Source organism: Protopterus annectens, chromosome 7.part0 (genome assembly GCF_019279795.1).
Source record: "Protopterus annectens isolate FY-2018-M chromosome 7.part0, PAN1.0, whole genome shotgun sequence".
Classification (NCBI taxonomy): Eukaryota; Metazoa; Chordata; order Ceratodontiformes; family Protopteridae; genus Protopterus; species Protopterus annectens.
The window spans coordinates 1,025,652,512-1,025,677,946 of NC_056739.1; the positions used below are offsets into that span (position 1 = coordinate 1,025,652,512).

General features: G+C 43.0%; 1 protein-coding gene across 1 annotated transcript in view; it reads right to left on the bottom strand.

The window, feature by feature from the left end:
- Positions 1 to 25,435, bottom strand: part of DMXL2 (Dmx like 2) — a 1,902,820-nt gene that overhangs the window by 1,475,064 nt on the left and 402,321 nt on the right. Inside the window, exon 13 of the mRNA XM_044076363.1 lies at positions 14,578 to 14,752. Within this exon, the coding sequence (XP_043932298.1) occupies positions 14,578 to 14,752 (175 nt within the window). The remainder of the gene's footprint in view (positions 1 to 14,577; positions 14,753 to 25,435) is intronic.

Below are 25,435 nucleotides of genomic sequence, written 5' to 3' on the forward strand. Positions count from 1 at the left end.
TGGAACTGACAGTTGAGCACTCCGACAGCTAAGGTTGCAGAGGTGTATACTTTTTTACCCCATCTGTCCAGAGCTCTGGAGTCCTTGTCAGAAGGAATAGGATTCTTTGCAGAACTAGCCTTAGCTCATTTTGGTCTCTGTGTAATGACCTCTGGGTCTGCAGCAGGATTTCTGTACAGGTATTTGTGAGACTCCAGTACTCTAATACATGTCAGGTTTTCTGGGAGCAGGTGGGATGGCATCAGGAGTTAAACTGGATTCATGGAAGACATCATCCACCACTTCTATGACTGGAGGGATGACCAAGGGTTTGTGCTAGGGCAGGTCTAGAAACTCTCCAAGTCTTTTTTTAAACTGAGGAAAGTCCTGGGATTCCCAGTGGTAATGTTCCCTGGGGGTGTGAAGGGTTTTCCCAAACGAAAGATCTTCTGGTGGGGAGACAGAAGGAATGGATTCCTCTGCATCTGAATCCTCATAAGCAGTCAGAGGTTGTTTCTCTTCAAAATCTGAATAATCAGACTCCTCAGAATCTTGTTCTGTCAGTATTTCAGGAGAAAGGTCTCTTTTCCTTTTAGAAGGTGTGGCCTGACTATCCCTGATAAGGCTGATAAGATCCTCCCCCATTTTAAGCATTTGAACTTGGGGTAGTGGAGCAGGAGTAAAATAGTGGCTAGAGGTGGTTTCCTAGGAGATGCCTTGCTTCTAGGCCCAAGACTATCCATCGGTCTGAGAGAAACAGTAATTGGAGGAGAAGAAACTGTTTTGTCTAGATTCGTTGTACAAAAAACCTCCTAGGAAACTGGTGCCTGCGTTGTGGCTTTGGACCCAACCACGGCAGAGACAATCAAAGGCTCAGAAGACAAAGAAGATTTCTGCAGTGTACCGTACTCTGAAAGGGTCTCAGTGGAGGCCTGCGAAGGTACTGAATCAGGCATCAGGGGCTGCGAAGGCACCTCACTGAATTCCGGAGAACTGATGACCTGCTTAGTGGTAGAGTCATCGTAAGGCTTAGCCTTGTGTGGTCCGTCTCTACCTTTATCCTTGGGTTTTTTTCAGAATGTCTATGGATTGTTGGCGGATGGACACCATTTTGGAATGTGAAGACGGAAGATGAAAATACCTGGCTACAATCAGAGCTCTATGACGAATGGTTCTCGTGTTAAAGAGGGCACAGAACTGGCAACGGGGGACGTTGTGGTCTGGGCATGTGATGCAATATGAATGGAAGTCTCAGTGTGGTATTTGCTTTCCACAGGCTAGACAATTAACTTTTTTAGACATCTGTTAGTACAAGAAAAAAGGATTCCCAATGAGGTACTTAGTTTAAAATGTTTTCAGCTGTAATTCAAACTCTGGTAGCAACCGACCGACACACTTGCAAACTGTTTCCGCTACGAGCTCCACGGCAACAAAGACTGATGTAATAGCGTCAGCTGCCTTCCTTTACAGCACTGACAACCTGATGTCAGACAGCAAGTGACAACAGCAGATGCAGAAAAACATTGACTCTGGTATGCGGGCCAGCTGTGGGCTACTACAGAAGGAATAACCCACAAGTGGTTACTGTAACAGTGAAACACAAAGAACATCAGTAATTCACCTATGACACTGCCTTTGGATGAGGAGGAAACCAGACGATTTGGCAAAATCACCACTCAAGATATTCTGAATCCACATGGAAGGCATCCCAGTTGAGAACCAAACATGAGCACCAAGCACTGTGACAAAGCAATATTAACTGGTCTTCCCAACATACCAGTGATGAAAGACTGAAAGACTATGGTCTGACTGCTTGTGAGTCTCACAAAGGTGTATTTAAGTTGTACAGTTTTATCTTTTTTCATAAAAGTAAGTCACATAATCTTTAACAGGGCCAAAACAATATAAGACTAATCTCTGCCAAGGATGTCATTAGTCTGTTTGGCCTGGCAAACTGCAGTGTACAACTTATCAAATACTTTTAATACGAGTGTAGCCTGTGAGAGGTTCAATAAAGAAAAAACATACTTGCAAGTAAAATGCTAAACTAGGGAAAAGCAAAGAAAAAATTTACAACCTAATCTGTAGGAAACAAGCACGAGACTTCCATATCTGAAGTAATAAAAAAAGTACAGTTGTGTACACTTGCCATAAATGTAGATGTTCGAGTGTATTCACTGTTGCAGTCATGAGATTTGGGTTATCCCTGCCAGGGTAGCCCTCAGTCAGCCCGAATACCAGAGGCTTAGTATTTCTGCGTCAGTGGTTGTCACTTCAGGACTGACGTCAGGTCGTCAGTAGTATAAAGTAAGGCAGCCGATGCCATTACATCAGTTTTTCTTGCCCTGTCAGGAGCCCCCAAGTGGGTGGTTCCCTATTAGAAGACCAAAGACACATTGTTTTCAATGCGTCTTGGTCGAACTCAAAAGCCTGAAACAGCAAAATATTGAAGCAGCTTTTAAGCAAATTCTTTCCCTGGGAAAGAATTCGCTTGACCGCTTCATTACTTTGCCATTTTCGGCACTGTAGTGCGGTCTCGGAGTTGGTATATTTAAGTAGGTGGGTGTGGGGGCTCAGCCCCCAACATCGGGATGTGTGTGTGTGTGTGTGGGGGGGGGCTTCGCCCCCCCCAGTTAATGTAATGTTTAAAGTATTTTAGTTTTTTTTTTTTGTTGTTGTAACAGTGATTTTTTTTCCCTAGGAAAAAAATCGCTGTTCTAACAGTTCAAAATTGTAAGCTTTCGCTTACATAGAGTCGATTAATTACCATTCACTTTTTTAAGTGTTCGGTGATCTAATATAGACCCAAGTGAGAGCCAGGATCTGGTGGAAGAACCCCACCAGTAGAAAGTAAATACCAAAAAGCTTCTTGTAAGGAGAGAGAGAGAAGGAGGGATGGAGGGAGGTTTAGCCCCACTCACTCCGGTAATTTCCAGAATACCAAAAATCCATAAGGATTTGTTGGACCCACCACTCCGGCCTATAGTTGATGGTAGAAACTCCACAACTTACCCCTTAGCCAAATTTGTGGACACGAAACTTAAGAAATGTGTGGTACAGATAGATATATCTGTAAGGACTCATGGTCATTCCTAAAAAACATCAGTGAACTGACACATGGGGACAACATCATATTACTAACAATAGACGTAAAGGACCTATATACAGTAATACCTATAGATATAGGAATAGAATGAGTGTCGAGTTTGATTCGCTCAAATGAAGCCACTGAAAGTGAAATTTATTTGCTGCAAGAGTTGTTGGATTTAATACTCACCAACAACTACTTTGTTTAATGGCAGGTATTTTCTACCAAAAATGGGAGTGGCCATGGGTTCCCCTTGCAGTGCGAGATTCACCAATTTGGTGATGGCGCAATGGGAACTCTGCCATATTTTTAGTAATTACCCATATAGAAACAGTATTTATTACTATACCCGGTTTTTGGATGATGTGTTTATTATGTTTAATGGTTGCTTGGAAGATATTCCGTTGTTTGTTTCCTATCTAAATGAATGTACAGACTTTTTGAAATTTACTTATAGTTTGGGTCACAACAGCATAACTTATTTGGATGTAGAACTATATAGGGACCAAAATGATGTACCGTTTAAGGCTCAAATCCACAGGAAGCCACCATATTCAAATTTGGTTCTGCATTTCACCAGTTGTCACCCCTTGCAACAGAAGAGGTCTGTTGTAAAGGGCCAACTGGTGAGAGCAGCATGAATGGTTTCCGAAGATAATGAGTTCAAACTTGAATGCCAGGTATTACATGACATGTTTCTGAAGCGTGGGTACCCTGAAAATTTACTTGACGAGTTGACCTTCGAGGTCCAGCACAAAGGAACCATCAGAGAATACAGGCCTACTTTAACATCAGACTTGAATAGGAGTGATAGATCAACACAGGGTACCACACCTGAACTTGTCAATGGAGAAAGGTTACCTAGACTGACATTTATAACGACCTTCAGTTTGGATGCCCTGATTATAAGGCAGATACTATATAAAAACTGGGATTTGTTGAAATCAGATAAGGAACGGACTTATTATTGAACCATTCCCCAGGATCACCTATAGAAGGGGTTCTAACCTTAAAAATTTATTGGAGAACAACTGTACCCCCTTCACTAGAACTACAGGTATGTACAAATGTAAAAGTTGTGCCTACTGTAAATTCATAGGAGTAGGTGGTACCTTTATTAGGGGAAGAAAATACACTATTAAGAATAGGTTCAATTGTCTATCCAAGGGGGTAGTGTACCTGGCAAGCTGTAGGTTCTGTCCTTGTTTTTATGTAGGAAAAATCAACTGTAAATTCAAGGACAGAATACACGTGCATTTGCATAGTATCAGGAAAGGTAAAATGGAAAATGCTTTAGCAAAGCATGTATATGAACATCAAGATCACAGCTTCACTTTCAAGGTCATTGACCATGTTCAATATAACCCCAGAGGGGGTCCACTGGGTTTATTACTTGAATTTTATGAACTCGTGGAAGATTAAATTAAATGCCTATAATCCACCAGGCTTAAACAATATGAGTTCACTAGCTTGCATATTAAAATTAAAAAGTATTCAGAGATAACCAAGTTGTTTTATGCATCATGTCATTATATTTTAATAATTTAATAGTATAATAGTTTTAGGTAAATTGGTACACTGGACATTAGTTATGATGAATATTTAATATATTTAACTAATATTCATTAATCACGACTTTTTGAATATTATTAATATCAATATTTTTATTAGTACATTTATGTAATTTGATAGACTGCTTCCATTTATTGGACATTCACTGTGTTACTGTTTTTTAAATAGTACACCTTTTAGAAGCACCTACCACTATCATGTGATGTTAATTATACAATGGCCCCCAATTAATATTCCAAAACTTGCATGCTTATTGGTCAGCGTGCCCGTTGTAAATCCGACTTATACTAATGGAAAAGGTCCGGTCGCCTGGACATTTTCCATTAGTGTAAGTCTTCATATTTTGTGTTTTTGGTAGCAACGGAGAACGGAAGAGCTCTGCTGCTATAATCTCGCTATGTTAAATGAGTTTAACACAGCGAGATATCTTTTGGAAAAAAAAGCAGCGAAGATCTTCCTTTCTCCATTGCTTTTTTTAAAGCTATCTCGTTATGTTAAACTCTTAACATAGCGAGGCACCTTTTAAAAAGCAACGGAGAACTTCCTTCCTCTGTTGCTTACACACACAGCTCTGATGTACTGAGCAAGCATACGCATGTGCAGCACATCAGAACTGCCGCAGAATACCGGACAGCTATGGAAGGGCAGCACGGAGGCATTATACAATGCCATTATTTAAGAAAAGTAAGTATTTATTTTCTTAAATAATGTCATTAATATAATAACCACACCTGGGTGTGGGTAATGCTGGATTTACCCACGGTTGTCTTTGTTTGGCCACTCGGGCTTCAGCCCCATGACCAAACCACACCAACCGTGGGTAAATCCAGCATTACCCACACCCAGGTGTGGGTTATTGCTTAATTAATGTATATAACTGTCAATTAAGTTTTCCATTTGTCTGATGAAGCCTTACTTATTAGAATAAGATGAAAATGCTAACTTTATTTTGTTTATTTTTGTGCATTTTTACAAGTTTTAATTAAAAGGAGTGTGGTGAAAGCAGGTGCCAGCAGTTCATTATTTATTTTTATTCATGGAGGGAGGGAAACCAGGACTGCAACAGTGAATACACTAGAACATCTACATTTATGGTAAGTGTATACAACTGTACTATGTTCTTTGTGTTTCACTGTTACAGTCATCACATTTGGGTTGATTCCCAAAGCTGAGGAAAAGGGTGGAGGCAGTCAAGAAGACTAGAGGCTGGCTAGGATTCCCTGCAAGAATGCAGTGGCAAAGCCTGCCCTGGATTTGGAGAAGATAGGCTGGTGGTAATGTTTGGTGAAGGTGTGAACAGATGTCCATGTTGCAGCCTCCAGGATGTTCCTGGTGGAGACTCCACTGAGGAAAGCTGCAGAGGTGGAGGCTGCTCTGGTAGAGTGAATCATAACCCCCTTAGGGGAAGATTTCCCATGTTGCTTGTAGCAGAAATGGATGCAGTGTGCTATCCATTTGGAAATGGTTTGTTTGGATATGGCTTTGCCCTCTGCTCCTGCAGCAAAGCTGACTAATAATTGATCAGTCTTTCTGAATGATTTAGTCCTGTCCAGATAGAATCTGAGCTGTCTGTGCACATCTACAGAGTGTAGTATCCTTTTCTCCCTTGTTTTATGGGTTAGGGAAAAAGGTGGGCAAATGAATGGATTGGTTGAGAGCCACACTGGACACCACTTTTGGCATGAAGGATGGGTTAGTCCCGAGGGACACCCTGTCAGCATGGAAGATGATGAAGGGCTCTACAGCCATGAGTGCTTGTAGCATGGATACTCTTCTGGCTGAAGTGATGGCCAGAAGCAAGGCTGTCTTCCAGGAGAGAAACTTTAACTCTGCTGAAACAGCTGGTTCAAAGGAGGGTCAGGGTGAGCTTTTCCAACACAAAGTTTAGGTCCTAAGCTGGGGTAGGTGCTCTTCTGGGTGGCCTCAAGTTGTTAGCCCCTCTTAGGAACTGTTTGATGAGCGAGTGTGAGAAAAGTGGCTGCTCAGTTTTGAAATGAGCAGAGATAGCACAGGCATGAATTTTAATAGAGGAAGAGGAGAGACCACTGTGTAGCGGGTCAGCTAGGTAATCCAGGATGAGAGGTAGGGAGAGCTGTGCCGTATCAGCTCCCTTAGCCTGGATCCAGGTGCAGAAACATTTCCATTTGTCAGCATAAGACTTTCTAGTGCTAGGGCGTCTGGCCTCACGTACATCTAGAACCTGTTTACGGAGATTGGCAGCTTGTTAAGTGGTCAGGGAATAAGCCAAGCTGACAAATTGAGGGTCTGCAATTGGGGATGCATGAATTCTCCTTCCCTCTGGGTTAGGAGAGTTGGGATCTGAGGGAGATGCCATGGTGGCAGTGGGGATATGATGTGCAGCAGTGGGTACCAGTGCTGGCGAGGCCAGTCTGGAGCAATTAGAACTTACCTCGGTTTTTCATCCCTTATTTTGAGCAGTACCCTGGTAATGAGAGGTAGTGGGGGAAAAGCATAGACTGAGAGGTTGACCCACTGGAAGGATACGGCATCCACTTTCCAGGCTCTGCAGTGAGGCTCCCTGGTGCAGAACATGTGGAGCTGATGGTTTGAGTGGGAAGCAAAGAGGTCAACCTTCGGGGTGCTCCATTTCTAAGTTACTAGGGTGAAGGTTTTTTGGTCTAGCTGCCACTTGTATGGGTCCAGAAGATTTTTGCTTAAGTTGCCTGCCAGAGAGTTTAGAGAGCCTGGCAGGAATTGTGCTAACAGGTGTAGTTGCATGGCTGAGGCTGTGTGCCAAAGGGTCATAGCGAGCCTGCTTAGAGGGTAGGACTGAGTCCCTCCCTGCTTATTGATACACTACATCACAGTGGTGTTGTCTGTTTTGATCAGTAGAGCCCCTGGGGAGATAAGGGGCCTGAATGCTGTCAATGCATGCTGAACAGCTAATATCTCTTTTTGGTTGATGTGCAGATGTATTTGATGTGGACTCCATTGGCCCTGTATGCAACTGCTGTCCAGGTAAGCACCCCTGGCATAGGCTGATGCATCTGTGGCGAGGGTCTGGGCAGCATGGAGTGATGAGAAGGGTAGTCCCTTGTTGTGGTAGCATGCTGCTGCTGACCATAGAAAATCTTTCCTTAAGCAAGGTATCACTGGTATAAGAGTTTTCAGGTCTTGACAGTGTTGACACCAAAGACTTTTTAGGTAGCACTGAAGTTTCCTCATATGCAGTCTGGCATATGGAATGAGTAGAATGCAAGATGCCATGAAGCCATAGCTTGCAGAATTTTCCTTGCGGATAACTGTGGTCTGGTGGCTAGTTGAGAGAAACAGGCTGTCAGGTAAGTTTGCTTTTCTGGTGTAAGGAATGCCATCTTGAATGCTGTGTCCAGGCTTGCTCCAAGGAATATAAATCTTTTGGGTGGGTACTAGTTTGGATTTCTTTTTGTTGATAGTGTACCCTACCTTGGGAGGTCAGTAGGGCCTTTACAAAGGCCAGGTGCTTGAACAGCTTTTCCTGACTGTCTGCCTGAATTAGGCAGTCGTCCAAGTATGGGTAATTTTAATATTTCTTTGTCTGGAAAAAGCAATGGCGGGAGCCAGACATTTTGTGAAAACTCTAGGAGCAGTAGATAAGCCAAAGGGAAGTGCAGAGAACTGAAAGTGCAAAGATCCTGTCCTGAAAAGTTGATATTTCCTGCATGATTCCCTGATTGGGATGTGGAGGTAGGCCTCTTTTAGGTCTAGGGTGGCTAACTAAGCATTCTTGGAGAGCATAGGTAGTAGTTGCTGGAGGGTGAGCATTTTGAATTTTGGTATCACCAGGCAGGTGTTTAAAATGGGTAGATCAAGGATGGGTAGCCAGGTGACCTCTTTTCTGGATACCAGGAAGAGCCTGGAGTAGAAGCTTAGGCCTATCTGTTCTGCAGGAACGTGCTCTACTGTCCTAATAGAGAGCAAGGAAAGGAATTGCTTTTTGGCCACTGCCCACTGGTTTGGAGGAAGATCTGGGGAACCCTTTTGGGGATACTGGAGTGTGGAAAGAAAATTTGTATCCCTGGAACACTATGTTGAGGACCCAGCGGTCGTTGGTAATGCTGCTCCAGATGCTTGTGTGGAGGGAGAGTTTTCCTCCTAGGGGCAAGTGCAGGCGGGCAGAGGGAGGGAGTGGAAGTGGAGAGCCATTATGAGTTCTTACCATGAGGGGGTGGCTTAGCACTCCCTGGTTCTGAGGTGCAGGAACTCCATTGCTTAGATCTCTGCATTCTCTGTGGCTGTTGTCTGGGGGGGAGGTCTGCTTCCCCGGGGTCTGGGCTGAACTGACCTGGAGGGGGCAGGAAAGGACCAGTGCTTGGAGGGGCAATGCCTACTGAACCTGGTGGCTGGACCTGCAGGAAATCCTTAACTGTCTGCATAGATTTAGCTTTTTCTTCCATCGTTTTTAAGACCTCCTCTGCCTTGGTGCCAAATAAGTTGTCTTGTGCAAGGGTGCATCCAGTAATTTGGATTGGATTTGACATGGTCTGGCAAGGGCTGTTCCTTAAGCCAAACATGCCTTCTAAGGACAGAACCAGTGACTGCTGCCCTGCAAGATGCTTTTAGGGCATCAAAACCACAGTGTAAGGTGTGCTTAGTTACTTGACTTGCAGAATGCATCAACTCTTGTAACGCTTTATTTTCTGCACAAGCAGGAAAATATATTTTTGGTTTGAGGAGCTCCATGGTATGTTGCTGAAATTTTAGCATATGGAAATGACAATTTAGTCCTATAATAGCAAGAGTAGCAGAGATGTATACTTTTTTTACCCCATCTGTCTAATGCTTGGGAATCCCTATCTGAGGGGGGGAGATTCTTAGCAGAAGTTGCTTTCATTCCTTTAGGCCCTTGAGAAATAACCTCAGGGTCAGTTGCAGGATTTCTGAAAAATTTGTACGAGTCAGGGACTCTAATACCTGTCAGGTTTCCTGGGAGCAGGAGGGAGGGTGTCAGGAGTCAAACTAGATTCCATGAAAACAACATCCACAACATCCAGGGCAGGAGGAATGGCCAAAGGTCTGTGCTGTGGAAGATCTAAGAATTCCCTGAGTTTCTTTTTAGACTGAGGGTAGTCCTGACATTCCTATTGAAAATACTCCCTTAAAGTATGTAGGATTTCCCCAAAGGAAAAGTCCTTGGGTGGAGAGGCTGAAGGAATGGATTCCTCTGCATCAGAATCCTCATAAGCAGAGAAGGGTTGCATGTCTTCATATTCAGATGCATCAGAGTCATCAGACTCCGGTTCAGATAAAACTACTGGGGACAAATTTCTCCTTCTTTTGGAAGGGGTAGCTTGGTTTCCCCTGATCAGCATTACAAGGTCTTCCTCCACTTTAAGCATTTGAGACTGAAGCAAGGAAGCAGGTGCCTGAGATTGGGTTGCCGGTTTCTTGGGTGCGGTTCGTACCCTGGGCCATAGAAACTCAGTAGTTTTCGAAAGAACGGTAGACGTGAAAGAAGTCGTCGGTCTGTGTCGAGAATAAGTAGTGTGAAGTACTTCCTCGGAAGCCGGTGCCTGCTCAGCGGCTCCGGGCTCATCCAAGGTAGAGATATCCACAGCATCCTTAGTTGAAGAGTTTCATGGCACACCAGACTCTGAAAGGGTCTCGATAGCAGCCTGCGAATCCACAGAAGCAGGCATATAGGGGCTGCGAAAGCACCTCACTGAGGACCGGAGAACTGACGACTAACTTAACGGAAGCGTCGTCGGTAGGTTTGGATCTGTGCGGTCTGTCTCTGTCTTTATCCTTACATTTTTTCAGAAGATCCGCTGTCGGATGGCTTACAGAAGCCATATCGGAAGTTGAGGACTGAGAACGAAAATATCTAGCTACAATAAGGGCCCGATGATGTATAGTTCTGGCATTGAACAAAGCACAAAAACGACAGAGAGGGACGTCGTGGTCTGGGCCTAAGCAAGTGACGCAGTAAGAATGAAAGTCTCTGTGTGGTATTTGCTTTCCACAGGCGAGACAATTATTAACTTTTTCTGACATTGGTTAGTGCAAGAAAAAAGGATCCCCAATGGGGTACTTAGCTTTAGAAGACTTTAACTCCTATTCGGTAGACGAAACTCAGGTAGCGGCCAACCAGCACTCGTGCGAACTGCTTCTGCTTTGGGCTCCACAGCAAGAAAGACTGATGTAATGGCATCAGCTGCCTTACTTTATACTACTGACAACAGTCCTGAAGTGACAGCAACTGACACAGAAATACTAAGAATCTTCTATTCGGGCTGGTCGAGGGCTACCCTGGCAGGGATAACCCAAATGTGATGACTGCAACAGTGAAACACTAAGACATCTGTTTAGCAATCCAGGTGAAGAAGAAGTAGATAAGAGCAGGAGGGAGTGAACAGCAGACAAGACATAAGCTCACAAATCTGAGAAGATGAATGAAGTAATCAAAATATGTGATCTAAGCAGCCAGGAAATATGCATGCAATGCCGCCAGATTTTGCCACTTGTTTGAGTGCACACTGTTGCATTACATTACTACGAAGAAAAAAGAAGACAATAAATGTACTTAAAGCACAGACTAGATAAACTTAACAGTCTACCTTTCCCCTCTATCTATACTTTCCCCCTTACCCTTTCTCCATCTGTTCTGTTCCATGTTGTACATCTAAAAAGAATATGGACCAAGTGCCGAACAGTACTATAACTCAAATCCAAGAGCACTTGAAGGAAATAAGGCTGCAGGCAATAGTTCGATAAATTTATTGAGGTACCAAAAAAGAACATAAACGCTATCAGCACTCCACACTGTGTTTTCGTTTACATACCTGTAAACGAAAACACAGTGTGGAGTGCTGATAGCGTTTATGTTCTTTTTTGGTACCTCAATAAATTTATCGAACTATTGCCTGCAGCCTTATTTCCTTCAAGTGCTCTTGGATTTGAGCCATGTTGTATATCTCTTTGGATTCCCTATGCAACACACACATTCAGGTAGTCTGCTTCACAAGGTTACAACTCTCTCTGTGGAGAAATAATTTTAGAGATCTAGGGAATAATTATTCCCTACAATCTGATGCTTTTGTACCTCCTCTCATTTTAGGATGACCCCTTTACATCTAATTGATATGATCTTGTGCACAGATATAGTGATTTCCCACCTCTTCTGCTCTCTGGTGATAACAGTTCTAACTCTATAGTCACGTTTCTTCAATTCTGGTACATGTACTATTTTGGTGGCTCTCCCTCTACTCCTTCCATCAGCCTGATATCTTTTTCATTGTACAGGTATACAAGTGACATCAGAACTAATAAATCCTAAATATTGTATATAACAATGTAGGTATATGCAAGCAATGCCTGACAGGGTGTGCGTTAATGTACAATTAACTCCCACACAGGGGTATTATGAGGCCGATGCCACATGTGGAGGGCCTCCACACCCTTGGAAGGGTGTTAAATTATACATTAACACACACCCTGGAGGACATTACTGTTCTTAGAGAATGGAATATCTGTAAAATTGCTGTGTTTTACTTACTCATATATATTTTTATTACTATAATTTTAATATATTTTTGATGCAAAACAGTTCCTCTGCCTAATGTTTCAAACTTGCTGTAGTATACGTTAATGGTGTTGGACAAAGCATTTTACACTGAAATATACCACTTTAAAAAAATTATCAGGTATTTATTTTATTTGATATTCCCTTACTCTTAAATTGTTTGGTCTGTTGGCAGTCATTGAAGACTGAAGTTACTAAATAATGACATACATTTGAGTTTCAGATTCTTATTTCCTTCATAAAATTCATGCTAACACAAATCCTTTACTTAAGAAACTTTGTAATTTTATAAGAGTAATAATTAAAATCTGTTTCTATTTTAGAGCCTTTGTACCCCTTGATTCAAATTTCTTCAGGTGAAATGTCCAGAGGTATGCAAACCTCTTTACTGCTGCTGGAGCCAGTGGTCACCACACTCACTCTCACACTCACTCACTCTCTCACACTCACACACACACACACACACACTCACACACACACACACACACACACACACACACACACACACTCACACACACACTCACACACACTCACACACACTCACACACACTCACACACACTCACACACACTCACACACACTCACACACACTCACACACACTCACACACACTCACACACACTCACACACACTCACACACACACACACACACACACAGACACACACACAGACACACACACAGACACACACACAGACACACACACAGACACACACACAGACACACACACAGACACACACACAGACACACACACAGACACACACACACAGACACACACACACAGACACACACAGACACACCCTCTGCTTCAGAAAATGCATGCTAACAGAATCCCTTTTATTTTAGCAACTTTCTAAGTTTATAAGAACAATATTTAATATCCATCCCTATTTTTGGTCTTGTTTTCCCCAGTTATTTGTGTCATCTGTCCAGATTTCTTGTGCTAAGGAGGTTGAGAAGTATAGTCGGGAGGTACGGTAATCTCTGATGCTGCTGCTGGCAGGGGAAAGGTTGATCGCTCATACAAAACAAGCGCGTACACACATACATACACACACACACACAGTCTCTTCTGCTTTCATGCATGCACTCACACAGCAACATAAAAACACACACTTTTTTTCTGTTTATTTTTTTATACTCACTAAACAGGAAAAGTGCTGATTAGCGAGTGTAAAATAACTCAATCAATCTCTCTCTCTCTTACTCTCATACACGCATACACCCACACAGAAACACACACACACACACACACACACACACACACACACACACACACACACACACGCTTTTTTAACTTTTTTTTTTATTTTTTATTTTACACTCACTAAACAGCTACAGTGCTGCTTAGTGAGGTAAATAATGGCGACTGTTAGTTTTTTTTCTGTCCAAACTCCACGGCAGCTTGATATGATGTCGTGAAGCAGCAGCCTTGTTTTTGAGCAGGCATTATTTACATTAATACTCTGCTGGAGAATGTTTGTTCTCCAGTCAGGGTGCTGATGTACACTTCGCTCACTCTCTAAAATAATAGTAACTCCTACTTCTTAACCTGGTAGGCCAACTGGCCTCACAGTCCCTTTTTAGGGCTAACCTGGGAATAATGTTTGGTTAAGCAACTTGTTCAAAGTTGCACAGCAGGCAAAGAAGGGCTGAGGGAATCAAACCACAGGAACTACAGCTCACACTGTTAATCCTCTGTACCATCAGCCTAGCTATTTATGTATATTTATATGTAAATCTACATCTATATCTATCTATCCATAAAGCTAGATAAAAATATAGTCAAATATACAGAAATACAGAAATATATACATTATAAATATATGTATGCACCCACACACACCCAAACACCCACACAAATGTCTGGGCTTTGGGCTATTCGTACTTAAAACATAGGCCTCCAGGTTGCTCATAATACGGAGACCATAAACATCTTCGGAATGCATAGCTAAGTTTCAAAAGGTCCTCATGGACTAAAGTACCTCTGAACAATCAGACAGAATGTATGGGTTAAGAACAGTTTAATAATGACTTTCTTCATACGTTTATTTTTGCAATTCCCTGTAAACATTTACAGCTGAAAAAATAATCTGTAGACAGAGAGGCCTGTCATTTATGATACAGAAAAAACTAACTGAGTCAGTTTTCTTTATAACATAGATTCTGAGCTCCTTTCTGTGCCACATCTGTGTCTGCTGTCCATTCAAAAGCAAAGACCCAGGACCTGGAAAACCGATAGAGTGATTCCTGAATTATTGCTCAAGGCCCAACACATGAAAATCAAACACTGTTTATGCCGCCATAAAGGAACATCAAAAGAACACCAAAGCAGAACTGTTGCACATAAATTTGCAGACAGAAAATATGTACATATAAAAAAGTGGTGACACTTGATACAATTAAAAAACTAACTGTACCTCCATTGCATTTTGTAATCGATCCTTTTGGCATACTGCATTAGGAAGGCTGTTAGTAGCTTCAGTCTCAGTAACCTGTCCACTAAAAAAGCTTTCATCTGGCAATAATGTTTCAGCCCACAGTCGACAGATGCCATCCTGGCATGAGGTAAGCAAAACATTGCTCACAGCTCCCCTACAGACAAAGATGACAGAACTAGCATAAAATATCACGGTACTTATGAAGAAGCAATTGTGACTGGCAAAAATCATTACAAATCAAATTCTAATACATTAGAGATCATGCAATAAACAAAACAAATAAAGCTTTAATATATGCTACTTTTCTTACATTCTGCAATCTAAATTAACATTTGGTGTTTCTAGAGAATGCATATAACTCTTGAGTTTTCAGGAAAATACCTTACAAATATTTGCTCTTGTTCTACCACCACCATTCACAAGGTCTGCCAAAATTCCCTTTAACATTTTGTATACCTCTTTTTGGTTATTTTCTTTCTGTCCTTTTCACACCTCTCATCCCCTCCAAAATGGGCTTATTATTCACTATATTCCATCTTGTTCTAGCTGCAAAGTTTAACTGTTATCTTTATAAGTCTAGGTGACATCTTACAGTATTGTCAACTATCTGTATACTCACACAAACTAAACATTTTTTTTAAAGATCTACTATTATTACACAACACACACAGACCCAGACCAAGACCCAAACAAACACAGACCCAGACATATACACATACACAAACTCAGACCCAGACACATACACAAACTCAGACTCAGACAGGCACACACAGGTGAGCATACACGCACACACAGACACGCACACGCACACGCACACACGCACACGCACACGCACACACACGCACACGCACACACACACACACACACACACACACACACACACACACACACACACACACACACACACACACACACACGCACACGCGCACACAGGCTCACACGCACACAACCTACCTAACACTTTATTACTGTGATACTTTCTCAACAGCAAACGGTACAGTATGGCATTATTTACACTTACATCAACAACCAGTGCTTGCCTACTTAGCTGCCATTCTCAGCTTTCCTTGAATTTTAGACTTAATGGCTTCTAGAATGTACAATTGAGTAGGTACTTTAAATGTAAATGTTTGCATATCTTCACTATTCCAGTAATTACTTGTGGGTTTTCCTATCCTGCAGAAATCAGAGGATGGCCCAAATATCAGAGATGTTTTCCCTTTCCTAGGACTGGTGGAAATCCTCCCCACCGATGTCATGAAGTCAGGCTATGAACTGCCTTCAGTCAAGCATCATTGCCATCAGGTCTTACTTGCTCCTAACTCGAATCCCACTCTCTCCAGGGTAGCCAGGAAAATGACCTGCCCAGAAGCTTGCCCAGACCAGCTTGGAATTATAAAGGGGGGTATAAATGGAGGTTAGGAGAAGGGTCCTAACAGTAGAGGAGGGTACCCACACCAATCCTGGATGAGTAGTAGAAAAAAGTGGGTATGTGGGAGGGAACAGGTACTGTAACAATGAAGATGTATGAACATCTGCATTTATGTTAGGTACCTAGATAACTAAACTATTTTTGTCATACTTCACTGCTGCAGTAAACACTCTTTAAAAGACTCCCAGAGTTAAAGTAAGATGGGTGGATGGAAAGATGAAGGGACGGGGAGATTAACCTGTGCAGAATGGCTGATGCAAACACTGCCCTGGCCCTACAAGTATTAGCTAGACTGTAGTGTTTTCAGAAGCTACAAATGAAAGACCACGTAGCAGATTCCAGGATGGAATCAATATGCACTCATCTATGGAAGGCAATAGTTGTCACCGTTGACCTAGTGGAGTGAGTCCTGATTCTGCCTAGTACTTGTTTTGCATAATGCTTACAGCAGAAGGCAAAGTAATTGGCAATCCACTTAGAGATTCTTCTTCTGTTAACTGGCCTTCCCTCCACATTTTTTGCAAATGCCACAAACAACTAATCATATTTTCTGACAGTTTTAGTCTTCAAGTAGAATCTGAGTGTCATCTGTGCAAGTCCAGTAAACATAGCATTCTCTCTCCTTTATTGTGAAGACTGTAGAATAAGACAGGCAGATTAGTGGATTGATTCAGTGAAAGCTCAGATACCACATTTAGCTTAAAAGAGGAGTGAGTACACAGAAAACCCCTGTCTTTATGTAAAATGAGAATAAATTTCCTACACATAAGGGCTAGAAGATCTGAGATTTTCCAAGAAAAAGAGAAAGCCACTAGGACAGCACTTTTCTGTGTGGAGTAGTTTAGTTCCTCAGAGGCAGCAGGCTCAAGGGGGAGACATGATTAGTTTTTCTAGTACTAAATTTAGATCACAAGGGGCTCAGAGATCATTCTTGGTGGTCTCAAATGAATGATACCCTTCAGAAAGTGTTTCATGGTAAGTAAAAAGATCCACTTTTAGATGCAGCGCAAATGGTTCTTCATTGGCCATGCTAAGGAGCATGGTGAACCAGTACTGTCTGTGCCAAAAAGGGGCTATTAGGATCACCCTTGGCCAATCTTCCCTGATTTTCTGAAGTAACGTGAAGATAAGGGACAGGAGAGGAAAGGCATAGAGAAACAGACCTATCCCAAGGGAAGGAGAAGGCATCCCTTATCCAACCTCATTTGAATAGTGTTTCTCAAGTTGCTTGTTCTGGCCTGAAGCAAAAAGGTCTACTTCTGGTACACCTCATCAGTATGTCAGTTGGAGGAAAACTTCCATTTCAAGAATCCACTTTGATGGATCTATGGCTCATTTACTTAGTGAGTTTACCAAGGAATTTTCTCTTCCTGGTAGATATTTGGCAAGGATGATTAGTCCCACCTAGCAGAGAGGTTAGCAGTGTATGCCTCCCTGTTTGCTGATTTACTTCATTAATGGTAATGCCTGTCCTTACAAGTAGTATCCTTCATTTCCATTTTGTTTTGAAAGTAATTAGTGCTTTCACTGCTCCCACAATGTATTATAAGCTGATGTGTTTTCTCCAGAAAGCGCTTTCCCAGTGCCCCGCACAGGTATTCCTCCTAAGATGGAACCTCAACTAAACCTGAAGCATTGGTAATGAGGATCTGGGTGCCCAAACTCCCTACTTGTTTTGGCATGATTGCATCAACTAGATCCTTCCTGAAGTAGGGTAGAACAGGAAATCTGGACTTGCAAGGAGTGCTGGTGCTGGCACAAGGTGTTCTTGAGGTACCACTGTTTTTTCTGCATATGGAGCCTATCTAAAGGTATCACTGGATGCATGATGCCTTCAACCTAAAAACTTGAGGAATTCCTTTGTAGATATGGAGAATTTTTCCAGAATGCTCTGGATGTACTGGGTCAGGAATATGACTTTGCCCTGTAGAAGGTATGTCTTCTGGTCCATGGAATCCACATCTGCACCAAAAATGATACCTTGATGGAGAAATGAAGACTGGATTTTTGTAGGTTGAGGGTGAAATCTAGGCTCAAACAACACTTCCTGGTCAGTTGAAGGGATGCCTTAAGATGCTCCAGGGAAACTGCCTGAATGAAGCACTCATCCACAAGTGGGTACATTTTTGTGCCCTTTATCTTGCAATGGACTATCGAGACAGACAGTAGGTGAAGATTCTGGGAGCAGTGCAGAAGCAAAACGGCAAGACACAAAATTAGTAATAAGAACGCCCCACCTTGAAGAAAAAAAACAACCTTTAGTCCTTCTCTATGAGGATGTAGAAGTAGGCATCTTTCAGGTCCACTGTGGCCATGAAAGCTTGGAACAGAATCAATGGCAGCAGTTTTGGAAAATAAGCAATTAGAATATGAGAAGCCAGAACTTACTTGTTTAATTCTGAGAGGTCTACGATAGGCCTCCAAGATGGTTCCTTTCTGGGGACCAGAAAAAGTACAGCTGTGTACACTTACAATAAATGTAGATGTTTGAGTGTATTCACTGTTGCAGTCATCACCTGTGGGTTATCCCTGCTGTGGTAGCCCTCGGCCGACCCGAATAATAGAGAGTCAATGTTTTTCTGCGTCAGCTGCTGTCACTTGCTGCCTGACGTCATGTTGTCAGAACTATAAAGGAAGGCAGCTGACGCCATTACATCAGTTTTTCTTGCCCTAACCAGTCAGAGGCCCAAGTAAATATGGTAAAGTGGTCCTGGTGGTGAAAAGCCACCGTTAGAAATTTGTCTCCCTAAAGAAAGAAAATATAAGGGGGAAGGAGGGTGGAAAAACAGGACTGCAACAGTGAATACACTCGAACATCTACATTTATGGTAACTGTACACAACTGTACTATGTTCTCCATGTTTCACTGTTGCAGTCCACCTGTGGTAGGATTCCCAAAGCTGAGAAGAGAGGTTGTAGGATTAGTAAGAGATCTAAAAATGGGTCAGCATGCCCTGCAGAACTGCAGAGGCAAACCCTGCCCTAGCCTTAGAAAACAGAGGTAGGTGGTAATGCTTGGTAAAGGTATGGATAGAAGTCCAGGTGGCAGGTTCCAGGATGTCCCTGGTGGGAACTCCTTTGAGGAATGCTGTGGAAGTGGAGGCTGCACTAGTGGAATGGGTTCAAAAAGACTTGAGGGGGGTTGGAAATGGGCTTCCCCTCTGCCCCTGGGGCAAAGCTGACAAGTAGCTGGTCTGTTTTCCTGAAGGGTTTAGTACGGTACAGACAGTATCTGAGCTGTCTGTCCACGTCTAGTGAGTACAGAATCCTTCCCCCCTTGTTTTGAGGGTTAGGAAAGAAGGTGGGTAGATGTATGGTTTGGTTGAGAATTACATTAGATACCACCTTGGGCATAACAGAGGGATTAGCCCTCAGGGAGACCATGTCTAAATGGAAGATGATGAAGGGCTCAATGGCCATCAGTGCCTGAAGTTCTGAAACCCTTCTGGCTGAGGTGATAGCTAGGAGAAAAGCAGTCTTCCAGGAGAGGTATCGTAGTGCTGCTGAAGCAGCAGGTGCAAAGGGTGGTAAAGTTAGTTTTTCCAAAACATAATCCAGGTCCTAGGCTGGAGTGGGTGGCCTTCTGGGAGGTCTGATATTAGAAGCCCTTCCGATGAGTTTTTTAATTAAAGGATAGGAGAACTGAGGCTGTTCTGTATTAAAATGAGCTGAAATGGCTAAGGTGTGGATTTTAGTAGAGGAGAAGGAGAGGCCACTATTAAGTAGCTCCACTAGGTAGTCCAGGATAAGAGGGATGGAAGGTTGTGAGGTATTGCCCCTGAAGGACTGGCTCCAGGAGCAGAATCTTTTCCATTTTCCTGCGTACGATTTTTTGGTGCTGGGCCTTCTGGCCTCTGTGATAATGTCTAGGACCTGTTTGCTTAACAGTGGCTACTTGTTTGCCTTTAGAGTATTAGCCATGCTGATAGTTTGAGAGTCTGCAAGTCTGGGTGCAGCATTTCCCCCCAACCTGAGTTAAGAGGTCTGAGATCAGGGGAAGCTTCTTGGAAGGCTGTAAAGACAGGCTGCACAGTAAGGGATACCAATGTTGTCTGGGCCAATCTGGAGCAATGAGGTTGGCCTTTGGTCTATCCTCCCTTATTTTGATCACTACCTTGGGAATAAGACATAGAGGGAATGCATACACAAAGAGGGTGTTCCAAGGGAAGGTCAAGGCATCCACCTTCCAAGCTAGGTGATGATACTCCTTGGTACAGAATTTTTTCAGCTGATGGTTGAGATGTGAAGCAAAGAGATCCACCTCCGGAGTCACCCACGCCTGAGTGATTTGTAAAAAGATTCTTCTGTGGCGCTGCCATTCATGGAGTTTGGTAAGCTTCTGCTTAAGTGGTCTGCCAGGGTGTTGCTGAACCCTGGTAGGTATTGGGCTATCAGTGTAGTCCCATGAAAGAGGCTGTCAGCCAGAGGTTCATGGCTAGCCTGCACAGAGGGTTAGACTGGGACCCTCCCTGTTTGTTGATGCACCACATTACTGTGGTGTTGTCTATTTTGATAAGAAGAACCCCTGGCTTGAGATGGGGTTTGAAGGATGTCAGAGCCTTTTGTACTGCCATCATTTCCTTCTGGTTGGCATGTAAGGGAAGGTGCTGGGCATCCCAAAGATCCTGGTGCACCTGCCTTCTAGGAGAGCGCCCCAAGCTACGTTTGAGGCGTCGGTGGTAATGGTCTGCCTGGTTGAGTGGAGGGTGAAGGAAAGACCCTTGTTCTGGGCACAGGCCCCTGCCCACCAGAGAAACTCGGCCCTTATACAAGGGATCAGTGGGAGAGAGGTCTCTAGAGATTGAGAGTGCTGACACCAAAGGTTCTTTAGGTGCCACTGAAGTTTTCTTATGTGAAGCCTGGCCAGAGGAATTAGGATGCAAGACACCATATACTCCAAAACTTGCAGGAACTTCCTCACAGTTCTAGAAGCCAGGTGGTTAAAATAGAGAGGCAGGAAGCCCTGCTTTTCTGGGGAAAGGAAGGCCATTTGGGATGCTGTGCCCAGCACTGCTCCCCAAGAAAATGATCTTCCTGGAGGGTGTTTGCTTTGATTTCTTTTCAATGATGGTGCACCCTAAGGGGGTTATAGGAGGGCTTTGACAAAGAGAAGGTCCTTGAGGAGCTTTTCTTTGCAATCTGCCTGAATGAGGCAGTCATCCAGACATGGGTAAATTTGTATATTTTTCTGTCTGCAAAAGGCTATGGGCCTGGGCTAAGCATCTGGTGAATACCCTGGGAGCAGTAGATAAGCCAAAGGGTAGCGCAGAGAACTGAAAGCATTGCGAGCCTGCTCTGAAGCGAAGGAATTTCCTGTAGGATTCCCTTACGGGGATGTGGAGGTAGGCATCTTTTAGATCTAGCATAACTAACCAGGCATTTTTTGTCAGCATAGGCAGCAGCTGCTGCAAAGTTAGCGTTCTGAATTTGGGGACCACCAGGAAGATGTTCAGAATGGATACATCCAGGATGGGGTGCCAAGTGCCTCTTTTCTGGGAACAAGGAATAGTCTGTAATAAAAGCCTTTGCCTGTTTGATCTGAAGGGAGAGGTTCTACTGCCCCTTGGGATATCAGAGTGTGGACTTGTTTCAATGCCTTTGCCCACTGATTTAGAGGTAAGTCTGGGTACCCTCTAAGAATTGGAAGTTCGTTGAAGGAGAATTTGTATCCCTGAAGAAACATCTTTAAGACCCATTGGTCCTTTGTTACAGAAAGTCAATTTTCTTTGGAGAGAGAGAGAGAGAGACAGAGAGAGACAGAGAGAGAGAGAGAGAGAGAGAGAGACAGAGGCAGAGAAAGAGAGAGAGAGAGCCTTCCTCCTAGTTATTGTTGAGTGAAAAGAGGGCAGAGGGGAAGAGAGGGAGTCATTGAGAGTTTTTGCCATGGAGGGATGGCTTAGAACTCCCTGCCTTTAGAGTTGAAGTGGTCCACTGTTTGGTTCTTTGCTGTCCCTGGGATAGGAGTCTGGGTAGTCTGTCCCTGCGGGGCTTACCTTGCCCCTGTCTGGTGCAGGAAGGACCAGCATTTTGAAGAAAAATTCCTACTGAACCTAGGAGGTTGTACTTGAAGGAAATCTTTTACTGTTTACATAGATTTTGCTTTGCCTTCCATCTTTTTAAGCACCTCTTCTGCTTTTACTCTAAACAAGCAGTCCTTATACAAGGGTGCATCAAGTTGTTTAGATTTGACATGATCAGGGAGAGGTTGTTCCTTCAACCATGCATGTCTCCTAATGACAGGTCCTGACACTGCTTCCCTGCTTGAAGCTTTTAGGGCATCATATCCACAGTGTAAAGAGAGTTTAGCCACTTGACATGTAGAGTGCAATAAGTCTGCTAACTCTTTCAAACTGGCACAGTCAGGAAAGGCTGAAAACTTTTGTTTTAATAGTTCCAAAGTGTGCTGTTGACATTTTAACATGTGGAACTGCTCTGATAGCTAGGGTTGCAGAGGTGTATACTTTTTACCCCAGCTCTCCAGAGCTATGAAGTCCTTGTCAGAAGGAATAGGATTCTTTGCAGAACTAGTCTTAGCTCATTTTGGTCCCAGTGTAATGACCTCCAGGTCTGCAGCAGGATTTCTCTACAGGTATTTGTGAGAATCCAGTACTCTGTAATATCTGTCAGGTTTTCTGTGAGCAGGTGGGAGGGCATCATGAGTTAAGCTGGATTCATGGAAGACATCATCAACCACTTCTAAGATTGTAGGGATGGCCAAGGGTCTGTGCTGGGGCAGGTCTAGAAACTCTCATAGCCTTTTCTTAGACTGAGGGAAGTCCCGTGATTCCCAGTGGAAATGTTCCCTGAGAGTGTGAAGGGCTTCCCCAGAGGAAAGATCTTCTGGTGGGGAGGCAGAAGGAATGGATTCCTCTTGTACCTGAATCCTCATAGGCAGTCAGAGGTTGTTGTTCCTTTTCAAAATCTGAATAATCAGACTCCTCAGAATTCTGTTCTGTCAGTATTTCGGGAGAAAGGTCTCTTTTCCTTTAAGCAGGTGTGGCTTGACTGATAAGAGTGATAAGATCCTCCACCATTTTAAGCATTTGAGCTTGGATTGGTGGAGCAAGAATAAAATGGTGGCTAGAGGCAGTTTACTTAGGAGTGGCCTTGCTTCTACACCTAAGAGTAGCCACTGGACTGAGAGAAACGGTAGTCGGAGAAGATGTCATTTTTCGTCTAGATTCGGTAATGTGAAAAAACTCCTCAGAAGCCAGTGCCTGCATCATGGCTCTGGACCCAACCAAGGCAGAAACAACCAAAGGCTTGGAAGATGAAGAAGATTTCTGCAGCATACCAGACTCCAAAGGGTCTCAGTAGAGGCCTGCGAAGATATCGGTTCGGGCATCAGGGGCTGCAAAGGCGCCTCACTGAATTCCAGAGAACTGACGACCTGCTTAGCGGTAGAGTCATCAGAAAGGCTTAGCCTTGTGTGGTCTGTCTCTATCTTTATCCTTACATTTTTTTGGAATGTCTATGGATTGTTGGCGGATGGACACCATTTTGCAAAGTGAAGACGGATGACGAAAATACCTGGCTACAATAAGAGCTCTACAATGAATCGTTTTCGCGTTAAAGAGGGCACAGAACCTGCAATGGGGGATGTCGTGGTCTGGGCCTAAACAAGTGATGCAGTATGAATGAAAGTCTCGGTGTGGTATTTGCTTTCCACAGGTGAGATAACTGTTAACTTTTTCGGACATCAGTTAGTGCAAGAAAAAAGGATTCCAAACAGGGTACTTGGCTTCAGACGTTTTCAGCTGTAATTCAACCTCTGGTAGCGACCGCCTGGCACACTTGCGAACTGCTTCAGCTATGGGCTCCATGGCGAGAGAAACTGATGTAATGGTGTTGGCTGCCTTCCTTTATAGCACTGATATGACATCAGACAGCAAGTGACAGCAGCCGACACAGAAGAACAGTGACTCTGGTATTCGGGCCGGCCGAGGGCTACAAAAGCAGGGATAACCCACAGGTGATAACTGCAACAAAGAAACAAGAAGAACATCTACAGTTGTGTAAGCAAACTTACCATAAGAGCATATGTTTGAATAATCACTGCTAGAGTAGCCTTAGTTTTACAGATTATATCCTGCCAAGGATAATACAGATGGACAACTTCCAACTATTCAGGGCACCTTCCACAAGTTGAGCTGACTAAAGACAGATTTAGGTGCCAAGCCCTTTATATATATATATATATATATATATATATATATATATATATATATATATATATATATATATATATATACACACACACACACACATATTGGCAAATTAAAAAAAAAAAAAAACAAGAGGAGGATGGAGGGAGGGATCAGCTACTGCAGTGCTCATTCAAACATCTATTATCATGTAAGTTTACTTACACAGCTGTACACTGGTCATCGTTTTGATTACTGTTGTAGTAGGTTAGGTATATGGGTAGATTACCCTAACTTACAACATTTATGAGGACAAAGGTGAAGGTCCAGAAGCCCCAGGAGAATTGTCCTAACAATCCCTGATCTAGACCTAGAGAAGAAATCAAGCCTGTAGTACTTCGTATGCATAGAGAACTAAGTTGCTGCTTTTAGAATACTTCTAGAATCCAACCCTTTCCAAACAGTTACAGATTAAGCCAAGGCTCTGGTTGAGTGGACCTTGACTCTGCATGGAATAGTTTTGTTATGGTAAGAATAGCAAAAGGAAAGAGCCTGAGACAACAACTGGAAATAGTGCGTTTTGACACAAGTTGTCCTTTCATTTTTAATTCCCAAGAAATGAACAATTGATATGAAGATCTAAATGGCTAAATGTCTGTATTCATCCCATGTATTGAGTATTCTTTCTCCCTCATTTTTATGTTCAGGAAAGAAAAGAGGGAGATGGATAGCTTAGCTTACAGTAAACTTGGATACCACTTTAGACATAAAAGAAGAATTAGTTCTCAAAGAAACCCTGTCCCTGTGGAAATGAGACTGGGATGACTCTCCATAAAACTTGCAACTCAAATGCTCTTCTTACAGAAGTCAGAGTAATCAATAAAACAGTTTTCCATGTTAAGAACCTCAAGTCAGACAGATTAGCTGGTGCAAATGGAGCAAAAGTCAGCTTCTGTAGCACAAAACTAAGAACCACAGGGGAGGCTACTGATTTTCTTGCAGGCCTCTTATGCAAAACCCTTTTCAAATACACTTTGACATGAGAATGCCTTAAAAGGGGAGAATCCATGGGTAGACATGTTGAAACAGATGATAAATGAAACTTGACAGAGGAATGAGAAAGGCCAAATGATAGTAACTCCCACAAATATTGTAAAACCAGAGAAACAGTAGCCCTGAATGGGTGCTGCTAAGTTGCTGGCACCCACTAGAAAACCTTTTTCCTTTTCTAAGATATCATTGTCTTGTATCAGGCTTTTGT